This window comes from Perca fluviatilis, chromosome 24, assembly GCF_010015445.1.
Source record: "Perca fluviatilis chromosome 24, GENO_Pfluv_1.0, whole genome shotgun sequence".
NCBI lineage: Eukaryota > Metazoa > Chordata > Actinopteri > Perciformes > Percidae > Perca > Perca fluviatilis.
In genome coordinates, this window is record NC_053135.1 from 4,664,289 (window position 1) to 4,680,291 (window position 16,003).

At 41.2% G+C, this 16,003-nt stretch overlaps 1 protein-coding gene across 3 annotated transcripts in view; it reads right to left on the reverse strand.

Annotated features, from left to right (window-relative positions):
• The window catches only part of LOC120554472 (fidgetin-like), a 32,566-nt gene extending 26,887 nt beyond the window's left edge, over positions 1 to 5,679 (reverse strand). For 2 of the 3 annotated variants that reach the window (XR_005638461.1, XM_039793386.1), the window contains exons 1-2: positions 5,470 to 5,679; positions 4,531 to 4,561 (exon numbers count right to left, since the gene is read on the reverse strand). Coding sequence is in view for 2 of the 3 variants with exons in the window: in XM_039793386.1 (XP_039649320.1) it covers positions 4,531 to 4,555 (25 nt within the window). In the remaining variant the exon portion in view is untranslated. Of the gene's footprint in view, positions 1 to 4,530; positions 4,604 to 5,469 lie in introns of those variants that run through there. The other variant, XM_039793387.1, reaches the window with a different exon arrangement.
• Positions 5,680 to 16,003: the final 10,324 nt, after the last annotated feature.

A 16,003-nucleotide genomic window follows, 5' to 3' on the forward strand; every position in this document is an offset into this window, starting at 1 on the left:
ACACACACACACACACACACACACACACACACACACACACACACACACACACACACACACACACACACCAGTTCTCCCTCAAACCCAATGAGCCATTGTTCATTAACGCGCACACACACCTTTGCCGCCACGCAGACAAAAGTGTCCGACTTGCTTGCCGCTCGCGCAAGATGCCTCGCTAATCAAGACGTTCAAGCTGAGCTGCAGACGGGAGGTGGGGCTGGGGGGGGGGGTTAGCAGACGGTCACTATCTAGCCCGAGCTCGCTGCTACCAAAATCAGATCATCCAGCCAGAGCCAGACTGAAGAGCAGCAGCAGCGAGAGATTACAGTCAGATCCTTCCTCTCTCTCCTAGCTGTCATTTTCTTTGGCCCTTGTGGGGCTCTCATTGGCGTCCTCCATCGTCGGGCCAAATGAGCGATGAGCTCCTCCGCATATGCACAATTTAACTTAAGACTTCCATGGCAATAACCTAATTAGAAACCGCGCCTTCTCATTTGAAGGCACAATGTAAAGGATAAGCTGTACGCCGCCATCTCTATCGCTGTCTAATGGTGCGGAATATTCCAAAGTGGAAGTTAGATTTTTTTTTTTCTTCCTTTTTTTAATAAGTCCTTAGCATATTTAACACTTCCACATGCTGAATGTTTTAATATCTGCCTGAGAATCCGGGCCATGGGTGGTGGAGATTGCTGGTAAAGAGTAAAGGGAGGTGAGCGGGGGTCTGCTCAAAATTCAGAAAAGGGGGCAGCGGATTGCAAAGAAGGTAGGAGGGAGGGGGATCTACAGCTTTGATTTGATTAAAACCTATGAAAATGACGCATTACATAAACCAAAGAAACTTCAAACATTTTGGGGGATTCGGAGTTCAAAGAAAGTGAGATAATGCTTTTTAATGCTGGAATTAACATGGAGATGAATTTAGCTGAATGTCTCTTGATGGGTGGAAAATAAGAGGCGGAAAAAAATCGGGAAATTTGGTGACACTGATCTTAGATCAGCTTTGGCTCTACTGGCTTTAAAAAGGTTCCCAGCTGTTATTGTGATGACCCCGATCTGATCGTGGAGCTGCTCTGGTCTTTATTTCATCTGTAAACGTAGTGACTTTTCTTCCTTTTTATTTTGACTTGAAAACGGTTGTTGTTCAGATGCAGATTTGCAGATTTCTTCTCCAGGATTTTTTTTGTTGGGGGGATTTTCTTTTACAATACCTAACTCAACAGTATCAGTAACATCACATGCTGAGCACTGGTTAGAAACCTGATAAAACCGTGATACATAAAAAGCATTATCTTGGTATAAAGCATCACAGGTTACAGCAGGTTCCGCAGTAGTGAGCTGAAAGTATTACTCCACCCCTGAGTCAGTCTGGTGTGGATAGCCCTCGCCTTAAGTACACCCATCAGATTTTGACTGGATAATAACCAGTCGGCACTGGGAGAAAGACATGAGGGCAGAATGGATATAATTTGTGCGTGAGTGAGTGTTTGAGGAAAGGGTTGACTCCAATTGCAACACGAAAAAAATAAAAAATCCACCAACCGACACCAACTGTCAGTCACAGCAACACTGAACCCCCCCCCAACCAACCTCCCCAACTAAATCCCAAAAGCCAGTGTACCAATACCGAAGGAGGAAAGGAGGGGGAGAGAAATAGGAGGAGGATTGAGTGGATCATGGTGTCAAGGATTTTTTTAAGGAACAGGCGTCCACTCATCTACGGAGAAACGTGTTTTCGGGCAGCGGCGCTACCGACAGCTGCCTGCCGTCTCTGGGAGAGGAACTTAGATCAGCGAGGAGGGGCCTGTCAGCGAGCATGTAGGGAAACGCACAAAGACTTACACAGCCGCTCTACAGTTAGCTGACACACACAGCCCCAGCACTGTCTTCTGGGACGGAGAGAGAGAGAGAGAGAGAGAGAGAGAGAGAGAGAGAGAGAGAGAGAGATAGAGAAGGGAAAAAAAAAGGAAAAATAAGTGAGAAATAAAAAAATGGACAAAGAGTGAAATAGATGAGAGTAAAAGGAGACACAGAGTAGATTTTTCTGTTTTGATGCCAGCTCGTAATGGAGAAAGCTGGCGTCAGAGGGAAAGTGCGGTGAAACAAAAGATAAGATAAGATATGTTTCTATTAAGTGCCAAAACTGCTGGGGTCTTCCGTTAATGAAGAAATCTTTGGGTCTCGTTAGATCGGTACAGAAGAGGAAATCCACTGATATGGATGCGGCTGAGACTAATGTCTGTGTGTGTGTGTGTGTGTGTGTGTGTGTGTGTGTGTGTGTGTCTAAAAAGAACAATATTTCCACACATCTGGCAGAAGTCCCACGAGGCGGGCTAGATCGCACGCCGGTGGTTCCGGGACAGTAAAACAGCTTTTAATGGTAAACATTACAGACTGATAGAAAGTGTCAGGATAATGTATTTATACGGCCCCACTGGGAGTAGCGGAGCCACCCTCGCAGCCCACCGGCTCTCTTTATTCATTTGAGGGGAAAGTATTTAGATAAATAAAGGCAGAGTAAAGGGTTGCCTGTTTGTAAAGCACTTTTTCTTCTATTCCTGTTATCTCTCCTCTCTCTGTCCCTATTAGCTGTATCGGGGGGGTGAGGGGGGGCTGCCGGAGATGTGAGGCGATACGTTACGTGTATAATGAGGGGGATTATTGCTACTGTCACTGCAACATGCGCAGACTGCGGATGCAGAGGGACGGATCTTAAGCCGGGGACTGTAGCAAACAAATAGACTTAGAGGAATAAACACACCGCTGAGTGTCTACATTATTTACATTACACACAGAACCTCCACACACACGGCTGCGCCTGGGTTTTCTCGGCTCTCACACACACACACACACACACACACACACACACACACACACACACACACACACGGTCCTCTAGACTTCTCTTCTTTAACAAAAACAGCAAAAAAGCAAGCTGAGACATCCTTGCACGTCCTCCGATATCTCTCATAAAATCACATCCACAAATCTGAATCACAAGTGTAATCAAAAACCCGTCAATTATGAACAAATTGAAATGACAACGGTGCATAAAATATGCAATTGTATGTGTCAATTGTAAATAAGTGCACACCTTTGTATCTGTAATACGTCATTTTAGATCATGTCAACACCTGAGGTCCAAATAGAAAACACTCAATATTTTCATTACAGTTAAAGTTTGGCAATATGGACACACCTATAAATCCAAATATGCACACATTTGCAAATGCACATGCAGAATGTGTAATACACACACACACACACACAAGTGCATCAGCAGGAATAAGAAGGAAACAGCACATGACGTGAAGCAAATAACTGTGTGTGTGTGTGTTACACATGCTGCATGAGAGAGAGAGAGAGAGAGAGAGAGAGAGAGAGAGAGAGAGAGAGAGAGGGAGAGAGAGATAGCAGAGAGAAAGATCAAAGGTGAAAGGTTGAGTCCTCACTAATAACTGCTACAAAAACCAAGAATGTGCAATCGTGGAAGTTCAGCCCAACAGAAAGCACATTGTGGTCTCGAACGTAACTATTCATTCGAAAAGTATCCGCTGCCGTTCTTACTTGCAACAGGGTGGGATGGCTATTTTCTATTTCAACAATCCACCATTGTTCTACATGAAAGTAGAAAACACTGCCTGCAACGACACTCTGCAGCGTTACAAACCGCTCACATGAATCTGTGTTTTTTAAAGTACCTAAAATTTGAATGAAGGCAGGATCTATTTATGTATTTATTTGTTATCGCTGTTTAATCCTGTTATTAATGCACAGTTCTCTCACTTCAACGTGTTAATACTTGGCAACTTTACTGCAATAGAGTAAGAAACATGAAATAAAGTGTAACTAATGAATGAATCCTGATTATAAATACACATAATACACATGATTGGGCAGTGATAGAGGCCTTGTTCACTGTGACTCCAATCACATCTACTTGTTCCATTAAACAATTTCTATATTTTTATATACAAATGAAAAGAAGACTCTGCACATAGCTGTGTGTGTATGTGAGAGCGTGTTTTGGAAAAATAACTTCTGCCTCATATCTATCTTACTCATCTGCATGTTTGATTTAAAAAAAGTTCAAGAACAAAATTTGAGAACAGATTTTAATGTTTTAAAAAATCTAATTAGGGCTGCAAATTAAGCCATGTGTAATTTAAAATGTTGCACACTTGTATTAATTACCAGGTGGTAGTGTGGCTGCTGAATGACAAAAGGCTGTGTTAGTGTGATATGAGCAATTAACATAAAGATGGAAAAATAAACCTAAACAGGACTGCTACAATTTTAGAGATTTATCCTACATAAATAAAAAGAAAGAAAGAAACGGATGCACAATTTTAAATAAAGCTGAAGGTGTGAATATACACACACAGTGAAATAAATACATATAAATACACTCAGTGTGCGGTGTCACCTTCACCAGCTACTGGAATTCATCTTTACATTTTTACACCTTCTAATACATTAATTTAAAAAAAAAAAAAAAGTGCACAAGTTAATGAAAAAAAATCCACCTACCATAGACGCTGCTGCTGCTGATCATCTCGTGCTGGAACAGTGAGAGGAAGAGGTAGAGGAAGAGGAGATGAGAGCATTGGAATTAATTTGTGACGGATAAAAAAAGATGTCCCCTTCAACCAAAAAAAAAAAAAATAGAGAGAAAAATGTTACAGACACTTTTTCTTTTTTGGTCCTAGCACTGCTCGGATTTCAAGCCGTGTGAAAGGTGGGCCCTTCAAGTACTGGAGCGAGCAACTCAATAGGAGAGGCATCTAACCTACATGCATCTCATTAGAAAGTGGAGCCCGGGATGACAGGCAGCGGTGGGGAGGGGAGGAAGGGAGGGAGGGAGGCGGGAGAGGGGGGCACAGGCAAATCAACTGGTGCAGCTCAGTGATTGTTTGGGAAATGATGCCCGGACCCAAGTTAAATCTGTTGATAACGCCCTAAAATGCCCAAGCTTGTAAAAAAAATAAATATATATATATAAAAAAAAAGCATGCTGCGGTGACATTGTATCCGCTCTCTGCACGCATGCATAGGGCAACTTGTTGTAACCGTATCGCCGCAGCCGCCTGATAGAGGCTGGAATAGCAAGTTGTGTATTTTTTTTTTCCTGTTGAGTGAGTGCCGCACAGCCAACACACAGAAACAGCAGGCGGCCAACCTATAGTGCAGGCTACGTGTCCGTGCCTTTGCGATGTAACCGTGGCGCAGGTGCGCTCCTTGAAAATCACATTTAAAAAATAAAATAAATACAAAAAAATACGTGCACAGCAATTCACGCTCAGGTATCGTTAGCGATACGGGAAACTTGTAAAATGACTAACCGCACATGTATGCATGATAGTGAGGTAAACGTGTCCTCTAGAGCCGCGCTGCCCGGAGAGCCTATCTGCTCTGTCCACTCTGTCTAATTGCAGACGCAGCGGATCAGACTATCCTTCCCCTCCTTACCTGCTTTTTTTAGCGACAGGTCGACCTCTCACGTGGGGGGTTAGGGTCGCATCGATCCCGGGGAGGGATTCTGCTGATGAACGGGGGGTGCCGAGGTTAAGCCGGGTTGCGTGCGAGCTGAAACCATCCCAAGTGAACGCAGGAAACACTGACCACAGCCACTGCCATGTTGGAATTTCACCAGCCCTGAACAGCTGCTTCTCAGACTGACCAGTACGCTTCCCACTGCGCATGCGTGCAAAGGGGGGTAACGCAAGAAAGAAAAAAAAAGAAAAAAAATCCTCACTTCCAGTTATTGCCCATAAGGTTATTAGGGGGAGTCTAGTTTGTAGTGCGTATGGGAGTCCAAATGGTGAGAAAGATGAAGCGTAGAATGAACAGAGAAGTGTTTAGAAGCCAAAAGAGAGACTGAGGAGCAGCACTGCACTTTAACTAGTCGCGTCTACTGACTTGAATCCAATTTTTTTACAGATTAAAGGTGAGACAGTCTTTCTTTTTCTACTGCACACTAACTTTAAAAGCATTTGTAACAAGTTGAGTCTTTAATCTGTGGAGGTAGTCATTTGTTGAAATGGACAGTGTGTAACCTATACTAGAATAATTATGAGAGCCATTTTATCCCAAGAAAGCTGTAAATCGTGGTTGTAAATGATATCAAATGATGCAAACTGGTTTAGAGGACCAATCCGAGTATAGTGAGGATAAACTCCGCTCTAAAGCCTATTGAGTGTGAAAACAGCCCATCTATAGCACACTGGAGGCCCCCTAGAAGCCTCCTGGCCTCAGCTTTGGAACCCACTGAAGTGCACATGGGGGCAAATCTGCACACCCGCCTCCCCGTCTGCCCGAAATGTGACTCCAAACACGCCTGCAGTGTCCGTGTATCTCCCCGTGATAATTATAGCAGCAATATGGAATTAGCAATTGAAGCCCTAATTAGAATGAAAATGTCCCAGTTAGCCAGTTATCAAAGCATCAGCGGGGAGACCAGATTTAAACAAGACATCAAAGATGGAATAACTATCAGTTCATTGTTCCTAATCACACCCACACTGAAAATGTGGTCACATCAAATTTAAGGGGTTAATAAAAGGGTGTAAATAAAAATGTGGACACAAAGTCATGCCTCACACACACACACACACACACACACACACACACACACACACACACACACACACACACACACACACACACACACACACACACACACACACACACACACACACAGAAGGTCAACTCAATGCACGCGCTTCTGCACGCGCCCCTGCAGTCGAACATGAAGCCCTGGAGTTACCGCTGAGCACATATGTAGAAAAGTGGATGGTTTCCTTCCTCCACCTGCTGTTATTCCCAGTCTGTTTATTAGAGCAGCGGCTGCAGCAGATTATACACTCCTGCAGGCCTGAGCGCTCTATTACTGAGAGCTACAGCTCCACCTATCACTCTCTATTGTCTATAATTAATTGTCTTTTTAACAATTCCATCAATTCATTAAATTTGTCAAGCCTGCAATGCAATCAAGGTTTTGTTAGCGTAATGAAAATGGATTGAAAACTCAACTAATCGCTGTGTAATGGCTTTGTTAAGAAGTCTTTTTGTTGTGCAGTGATAATTATTAGTTAGTAATTAGACAAAAGCCTTAAATTAGCGTCTGTAATGTTTAAGTGAGGAAAACAGGGCTTTGTAGTTTATTGTGCAGATGTATTTCCAAGCGTGCTCTTTCTCCTCTCTGATTAACATACTGAAGGCAAAGGTATGATTCAAGTGTGTTGAATATGCAGTGTTGCTATAAAAGGCACACATTGATATGGAAAATCTTACATATGGGACATTTTCAGGTTAAATCTATGACATATTTTCTGATTTGTGACGACAAACTGTGTGTGTGTGTGTGTGTGTGTGTGGTGGAGGAGACTTAATGGCAACATAAATCTAAATAGATTTTAGACATTAGCCATTGGAGAGGTAATGATGTAAGTCTGCCACTAATGAGCTTAAGCTCTTAATTGAATAGGAGGGGGATGGCGAAACGCACACACACACACACACACACACACACACACACACACACACACACACACACACACACACACACACACACACACACACACAAAACCCTAAATGCACAAAAGGATCTACACACAAAGACACATCCACACACACCTACAAATACAATCCTGTGCTGTTGTGGGGTGTTTTCCCCTCCCTTCACTCTCCGGGTCATGGGGGGGGGGAAGTCACAGCTAAATTTCAACTCCAGTGCCTGCGGACTTCAGTGTCGGCCCTCATCACTTCACCACTGCACTTTTTCAGCTCCCCCCCACACACTACATAAAATAAAAAAGAGGGCAGATTTAATATTATTCCTCATGTGTTATTTATTAAATCACTGCTATAATTGATATACAAGTCATTTTCTTTAATGGGTGGCAAAAACAAAGGCGTTTTTTCCACAATCGGTTCCAAATCAAAGGACCCATTGAATGTCACACTAATCAAACCTCTACTGCAAATGTTCCATATTCACAGTATTAGAGGAAAAACATGCAACAAATCCCCGCTGCTTTGATGTCCCCCATTCTAGACACATTTCATATTTTTATTCATCTCTTCCAAATAATTATCAGCACTTAACCCCGCCATGTCTGCCAAGACGTAAAAATGTCAAAATCAATTTGGATAAAGGAGAAAGCTTATAGGATAAAATGTCCTTTCTTTATAAACCTGTGCATTTAAAATAGACCATGTTCCCTTGGTAATACAGCCTATGAACATGTTGAATGATAATATCCAAGTTCTTAGTGTCTTCTAACAAAAGTACCCTGATATAAACAAAGCCCCAATGAATGGGGGACAATGGTGGGAAATCCCAAAGAGGGAGAAAAAGGGGAGATTAGAAAAGCCCAGATAGTGTTTCCAGTAGCTCAGATAAAGAAGAGGGGAAAATAATGTAGGAAAATAGAAGAGGGGATGAGTCGTCTTTGCTCAGAGGCGAGTGTTTGTGTGCGTGTGGCCAATCCACTTTTATGAGCCCAGACTAACGCCCTGGTGGGACACGGCGTAGATTTGAGCAGAGCCTATTGAGCATAAGCTGCTAAATTTGGCAATAAAGGGAATGTGATTTACTGTAAGCTCCACTGGGCCGAGAGCGACGCAGCCGACGGCGTGTGTACACACACACACACACACACACACACACACACACACACACACACACACACACACACACACACACACACACACACACACACACACACACACACACACACACACCTGTGAGCAAAATCACACACACATACACTAACAATAACTCACTCACTCTGTTACTGTCTCATGCTCTCTCCCTCATTCTCCCTGACACACACACACACACACACACACACACACACACACACACACACACACACACACACACACACACAGCGAACCCCTGGCCGGCTTGCCTCTGAGCCCCACACTCTCACGCAGCCACTCATGCGGCTCAGCGGCAGTGACTTTGACAAATAACCAGGAAGTCCTGGTGTTGGCTTAAAAACTCCAACTTGTTCAGTTGCAATTCTTGTGTTTTTTTTTGGTGTGTGTGTGGGGGGGGGGTGGGGGGGGGTTTTGTTTTTGTTTTTTAGGGGGGGGCCAAAAAACCCCACTCAACACAATTGTGGGGGGGGGGGGGGGCTGGTTTTTTTTTGAGAGAAAGAGGGACACACAAAAAAGAGTAAGACAGGAAGATGAAAAACAGAGGCTTTCAGTGTGGGAGTACTTGTATGTAGGAACATCAACTCAGCAGCAATTTAAAATGCAAATTGTACCCGTACTGATAAGAATACATTAGGTAATAAATACTGGATCAATTTCAAAATAAAATACAATCCAATTAGAATTTCTAATGTTGTAAAAAAAAAAAAAAAATCCCTGTATATTTTTTTCTTCTGATCTTTATTAAAACCCAATATGTAGAAAATAATTGAATCTAATTCACATAAATTAACATAAAGCATTGTTATTTCACCATAAAAGGAACATTTTGCAAATATAAAATATATTCCTTTTGTTTGCCAAAAAAGTAATTCACGGACAAATACATGTGCAGTATGTTATCCTACATAGTGACGTGACTTGTGTTTGGGGTCAATCAGACCCCCAAAGAGGTTGACCTGTAAGGGCTCTTATGAACAAAACTCAAATAACATGAATCCCAAAAAAAATTTGGGGTAGTGCTATGTAAAAAGTAAATAAGAGACTCCAAAATAGAAGTAATTTTGAACAAGACATTGAGAATATTTTCACTTGTTGGAAATCTTGCAACTTTTAAAGAGAAAAACGAAGAACTTTTTTATGGGTTGAAATATTAGTGTGAGCATCATATAGCTTCAATATAGAGCTGGAAAAAGCTGTATTTAGATAATTTACTTAAGTATAAGTAGAAATAGAACTGTACAGAAGTACTCCATTACAAGTAAAAGTAGGTATCAACATAAAAGTGTTTATTATGGAGGATCAACGGCTGCTGTCATTGTTAGGCCTATATTTTTCTATATGATATCATTGTATTATTATTAAACATGCACATAGTAGCAGAATGTTAATTATTTTTTGGTTTAAACATCATTTGTAGTTCTATATTGTTGCTGATCGAGGTGGTCATAATTTACTTAAATGTAACTACTTTTAATACTACTCAATCATATCTTATGTATATTCAAAAATCATATAATGTATATACAGGTATATAAATATATATAAACGCACAGTCTACGTGTCAGAGAACTAAATCTATGCCTGCAATTGTATTTCGCGTAGCTGGAAGTTTTCTGCCTTGCACAAGAGTACCTCAACAGCAGCCATAGGAAAAGGGTAGAGCACTGTAGTGTAACGTCATGTATTGTGATGAAATGCAGTGTCACCACACTGTAACGTGTGTGAGGATTGATAGGATTGGCGATGCTAACACTTCTGTACCATCACAAATAATTGTTTTCCAAACTCCATCTGATTCCCATTGGAGCTTTGTCAGAGCCTGGAGGATTCTTCCTTTAGATCCAGAGAGGATGAGGCTCTTTGCAGCTTAAGATCCACATTATCCTCCATCTAGCAAGGAAAAGACATTTTAATGGCTACACCAATTTAATCAATTCTAACACTTCACATGCTGTAAATGAATGAGTCCACCGATGATTACACTTCCCATGATGTAATCATCACTTTTATATACAAGTTGATGACTGCGTTTGAATTTTCCATGCAATACAAATGATGCTGCTGGTTATGTTGTTTGTGGATATAATCAGTAATCAGCCTAAACAAGAATGCAATGAATGGACACGTATGTGTAATATTTACTAAGTCACTAAGACTGGCCATGCAAATGGAAATAATGTCTAGCAGTGTTTCTAGATGGTCTGCAACATTACTGGCCCTTTCTTTATCAGTCAGAAAAATAGAGAGAAAAAAAACATTCCATTTTTTTTTCTTCTTTTCTTTTATAATCAAAGACGAGCCAGTCCTTTATACAGAACATGTAAAGGCCCTGACCATGAAAATGTTTAGCGTGAATCGTAATATCGCTTTAGTGATAATTATTCTGCCGGCCACAAACCTGACTAACAAAATGGAATTCAATCAGAGCCTGCGCATAATGACAGTCATTATGAAAATAATGAATAAAAAAGTAATAATGACATCCCTGTCTGTATTCAGACCCTCTTTTTTTTTCTTACACATCTCCATGGTGATCTGAATTATTTTGTTCAACTCTACATTCTGGCTGGCCCATGGCTGCTTTAATCACATTGTTTTTGGAAAACCAAGCGTTGTGTGCGAGCTCTATGCTTAGACTCATTTAATTAAGCACTTGAGAGGTGTAGCCGAGTCTACAGTGGTCCAGCGTTGTCTCCTGCAGTGGCAAGTGCAGGGTTATTGTTGCTGACCGGTCCATCTCTCAGTAGCTCTCTGCAGCTCTCTCTGTCGGCGCTTAGAAATAAGACAAGTCTCCCTCTGAGCAAGAATTTGCCTTCCTACCAATAATGCGAAGCAACATCTGATAAACAGGAACAATATAATTATAAGAAAAAAAAAAACATCTCACCAGGGTTTTGGAGGAAAAGATTACGCATGCTGGGATTAAATGACAAATCTCTGGCTGCTCTATGCCAATACAGCTGCAATGCATTGTTATGATGAACTGTCTATTAAACTTTATGTTTTCCAGATTTACAATTCTGAATTAAAACAATTTAATTGACTAGATTGTGATTTACAATCACTATTAAGTGTGTGTTTTGTGTTCTGTCGTGGGTACGGGGGCGCATTCTTTCCTAGCTTCCACACAGTATACGTGTGTGTGGTGGACCATGTACTTGAGGTTTACTCTTTTGATTCAATAGCGCTCCACATGGATGGACTCAATCAGATACCTCAAACCCAGTGAAGGGTGATGTTCAATGGAGCTGAAGTTACACCACAGCAGCTCCTCGGAGAAAAGACGGCCTGGTTCTCAGACAATGTTTACATGTAGAGGCATTTCTTACCCCTGTAGAAGCCACACAGAACCTGCATTTTAAGTATACGTGAACCAAGCCATTTGGACTTGCTGACATGCAGCTGAAGCTAAATTGCTTAATTGCAATTGGACTTCATATAATTTGCTGACCGTCAGTGAATGTGGACAATTTCTTGCATGGTGGGAGCATGTGAGATTCAAGGCTACACTTAAAATAACTCCTCTTTGGCTTTTTTTTTACTTTTTCAACTGTCAAAACAACTTCAAATCAAACGGATTCAAATGTGTGCTAAAATAATCAAAGGGGTGGCAAAGAGATCACATAATTTACTAAAATCTGATTTAGAACAGATTTTTTTTTCTTCTCAAAAGTCTGTCCTGTCTCTCCAAACACTTACACTCAGTTCCTGAAAAATAACTAGGAGCAAAAGAACTTGAAATGGCCAACAGGGTTTCTGGCCCTTGGAGCCATTACTCCTTGAATACCTTGAGGATAATGAAACTGGGCCAGGGGAGAGCGGAGATGGAAAACTGCTGTTGGAGTGCACTGAGCCATTGCACATTTCTGTTTGAACCCATAACACTGTGGCCATGTGACAAATGATAGCAAACACCGAGCCTGAGTCACTCGGAGGAGAATTTAGTCAAACCAAGGGTGCATTCCTTTCTGGTGTGAGATTTTGTACTGTTCATGTTGTGTTTGTGACAATTAGTAAGCCCAGTTCAGTTGACAAGAACCTATTTGTATGCAACAAATTGTCAAGTAACTTTAAAAGGGAAGAGTTTGATATTTGGGGAAACACGCTTTTGCTTTCTACAAAATAAAATGCACCTTCCAGCACCTCAAAAGCTCACAAATTAAGATCTTGTTTGTTCAATCCACACAAAAAATATTTGTAAAAGTAATTGTATTTTTTTTAACCTTTGGACAAAGCCAGACTAGCTGTTTGTCCCTGCTTGCGATTTTATGCTATATCTGTAGCATCATAGTTAACAGATAGAGATACAGTATGAGAGACATGTACTGTAAGAGTAAGTAACAGTAGTATTAAAAGTTTCTATTTGTCATACCATATCAGAGTAAAATCCTAATATCGATTTCCTCGGAATAGGGAAATAAATTTTGTTGCACTTACAGCATGAAGCGCTACCCAGACTATTTCTGCTATGAGTCACATGTCAATTTGTGCCAGATCTATCTGAGAAATGAACATTGGCTGGGAGCAGACTTCCTGATTGGTCATTTTGAACCAGAGAAGTACGTCTGCATGTCCTGACCTCTGCCAGTTGTTTCTTCATGCTCTGCTGTATAACAAGACCATCACACAGCACCGACGGGAGACAGGTCTCAGCTGCTTGCACTCTTACCAGAATGGGCTGCGCGGAGTGAGATGCCTCAAGGAAGTATCAGTAAACAACGCTATAGGGTTCCAGTTGCTATACGCTCAGGCGCTCATGCAAAATTCAGCACTTTGTATGGAGACAGAGACAAGGCCGAGGCAGAAGGCATGGGTTATGTTTTAACTGGTGAACCTTCAGAACTTGACTATTCCCTCTGTAATTCTGCCGGAAATGTTTGCACATTTGACCCGGGAGCGCGAAACAGAAATATTAATTGATGCACTTATACATGAAGAAATTCAAACAGCGGTTGCTTTTACAGAGCTCTATCTCTAACTAGTTATCTCTCGCAGTCTCTCTCCGATTTCCTCCCAAGTCCTTTAATGGTGTGATCGCCCTTAACTCCACTGTAAATCTCTCCCCAACGGCTTATGGTTCAAATTAATGGCCCTGCCATAAGTGTTTGAATTTCATGAATTGTAATAATACTTACATCACAAGACACATGAAGTCATGTCTCCCTCTCTACAGTGGAGATATGATACATTTTAGAGGGATGCGCAAAGTGGTCCCCTGGTACGGTAGTGATGTATTCTAATAGACTGTGCTGGCCAACCCCCGGGTGCAGATATTCATGATTCATATTTGAAGGCTGCAGAACATTTAAATGGGACATTAAGTGGCGAAGAAGATTAAAACACTGTTGGCTTTGTGGAATAACTGGGACGTTCACTGTGGTGGGGTATTATACCTTTACTGATAACTGCAGGTTCCAAGCAGTCAAAATATATGTAAGTGGAACTGAAATTTGAATTATCTTTTTACCTTGTATGTAGGGAATTATACTGCAGCTATTGATTTTTGGCTGTAGATAAATTTATGGAAACAGTGTCTAAGCTTCAAGCAGTTGATGCGCTGTCAGCTCCAGTGGTACGCTGGTAACTGGAGAACCTCTGTACTGTTTAGCCTACAAACATTGATTAAGAGACTTTTTCTTCTTTCCAACAAGCCCACATAGCATTGGTTAACAGCCACTAGCAATTTAAGCTGTCAAAAAGTTGCAGCTAGCATCTAGGAAAGTTGAAGCCATCGGCATCATCAGAGTCATTGGTTGTGTTATCAGAGGAGCCGTCTTTCTTTGGCAAATGACCAGGCAGTCAAAATCCACAGCAATGAGTCCTGAAAGTCAGCACTCTGTACACATAGCCAGTGATTTGAATCACAACACGGTATAGTGCACATAATCACAGAGAAAAGGTACAGAACGCTCAAATGAAAAATGTTGCTAAGCTATCAACATCAGCCCCCAGCTGGTTAACTTCCTGTGTGGCCATCGGAACTTAAATGATAATGCAAACAAATGTATTGAACCGAATAAATTACAATTTTGACCAAATAAGAACACATGTTAAAACAAATACCAAGGATATATATATTTTCTTCGCAAATTTTTTTATTCAGTTTGTATAGAAATGTGACTATTTGTAAGCTGCAAATAAGGTTAGGAAATGGACAAAAATGTCCTTGTCTTTCATAATGATCTTACAACTTTATCCAGCCATTATTATTATTATTATTATTATTGGTGCATGTTGTGTGCAACATAGATGTGTATGTGTGTGTGGTGGAGCAGGAGGACAGACTTGATGATCGCCTGTCTCCTGGTGACTGTGTGGAGCCAGCGAGCCGTGGCGAGGCTGCCATAACTACCAGTTGAGCTCTGTCAGGGAGATGACCCACTCTCTATTCAACAAGACCTGCCACCCTGACGGACAGACAGACAGACAGACAGAGAGCATGACGGACTGTAAGACAGGCGGGCAGAAAGACAAAAGACACAGCATGTGAATATTTTAACTCTCGACTGAATCTGAGAACTCACCGTCTCGCTCCAAACAGCTGAAAACAGAAAAAAGCTGTAGGTGTAATTGGACCGCAGCAGCGCAGGTCAGAAGTCAATGGTCTTGTGTGAGGACTAACACCATTTAAGACTAATTTGATACTATGTGTTATTGTGCCTTTAACTAAGTTTCTAACCTGATCTGTATAGAGGTTCATTGTGCTTTTAAAAAGAGACCTGCTGCCCTGCAAAAGGCCATCTAATGGTTTTTCAAACCCACAGTATTACTTTAATGTACTCTAGATCAAAGGATAAAACAACCACTTCTGCACATGAGGGGAAAAAAATGAAGTGCAGAAAAGATTTACGATTTTCTTTATAAAAATGATTATAGTCTTGCAAACGATTAAAAGGCACTTAAGCGATAATCAAAGCACATTTATTATGTATTTTACTCCGCACATTTCCAAAAGTAAGGAATATTTTGGAGTTATTAAATTGTTAATGTGTTAGGTGTAAATGAAATGTAATGAACATAACTTTCATTGTTTTGTTGCATATTGAACAGAATTGAATGCAGAAAATAATGCACCACAACTAAGTTCACAGTGTTATAAAGCAGTGATTCACACAGTGCGGTCCGTGGCACTCTGCGTGAAAAGTTTTCAGATTTATTCATATCAATTATCAAGATATGGGGGGGGGGGTAAGTAAAACAGATTGAGATTATCTGTGATAAAGACCGTAAACAAAGTGTGATGTCTAGTTGAGTGGGGAACATCAAGTAAGAACACGGAATAATGTATGGATTAATGTCAATATATCTTAAATTGTGAATTCTTAGAGGGGAACTC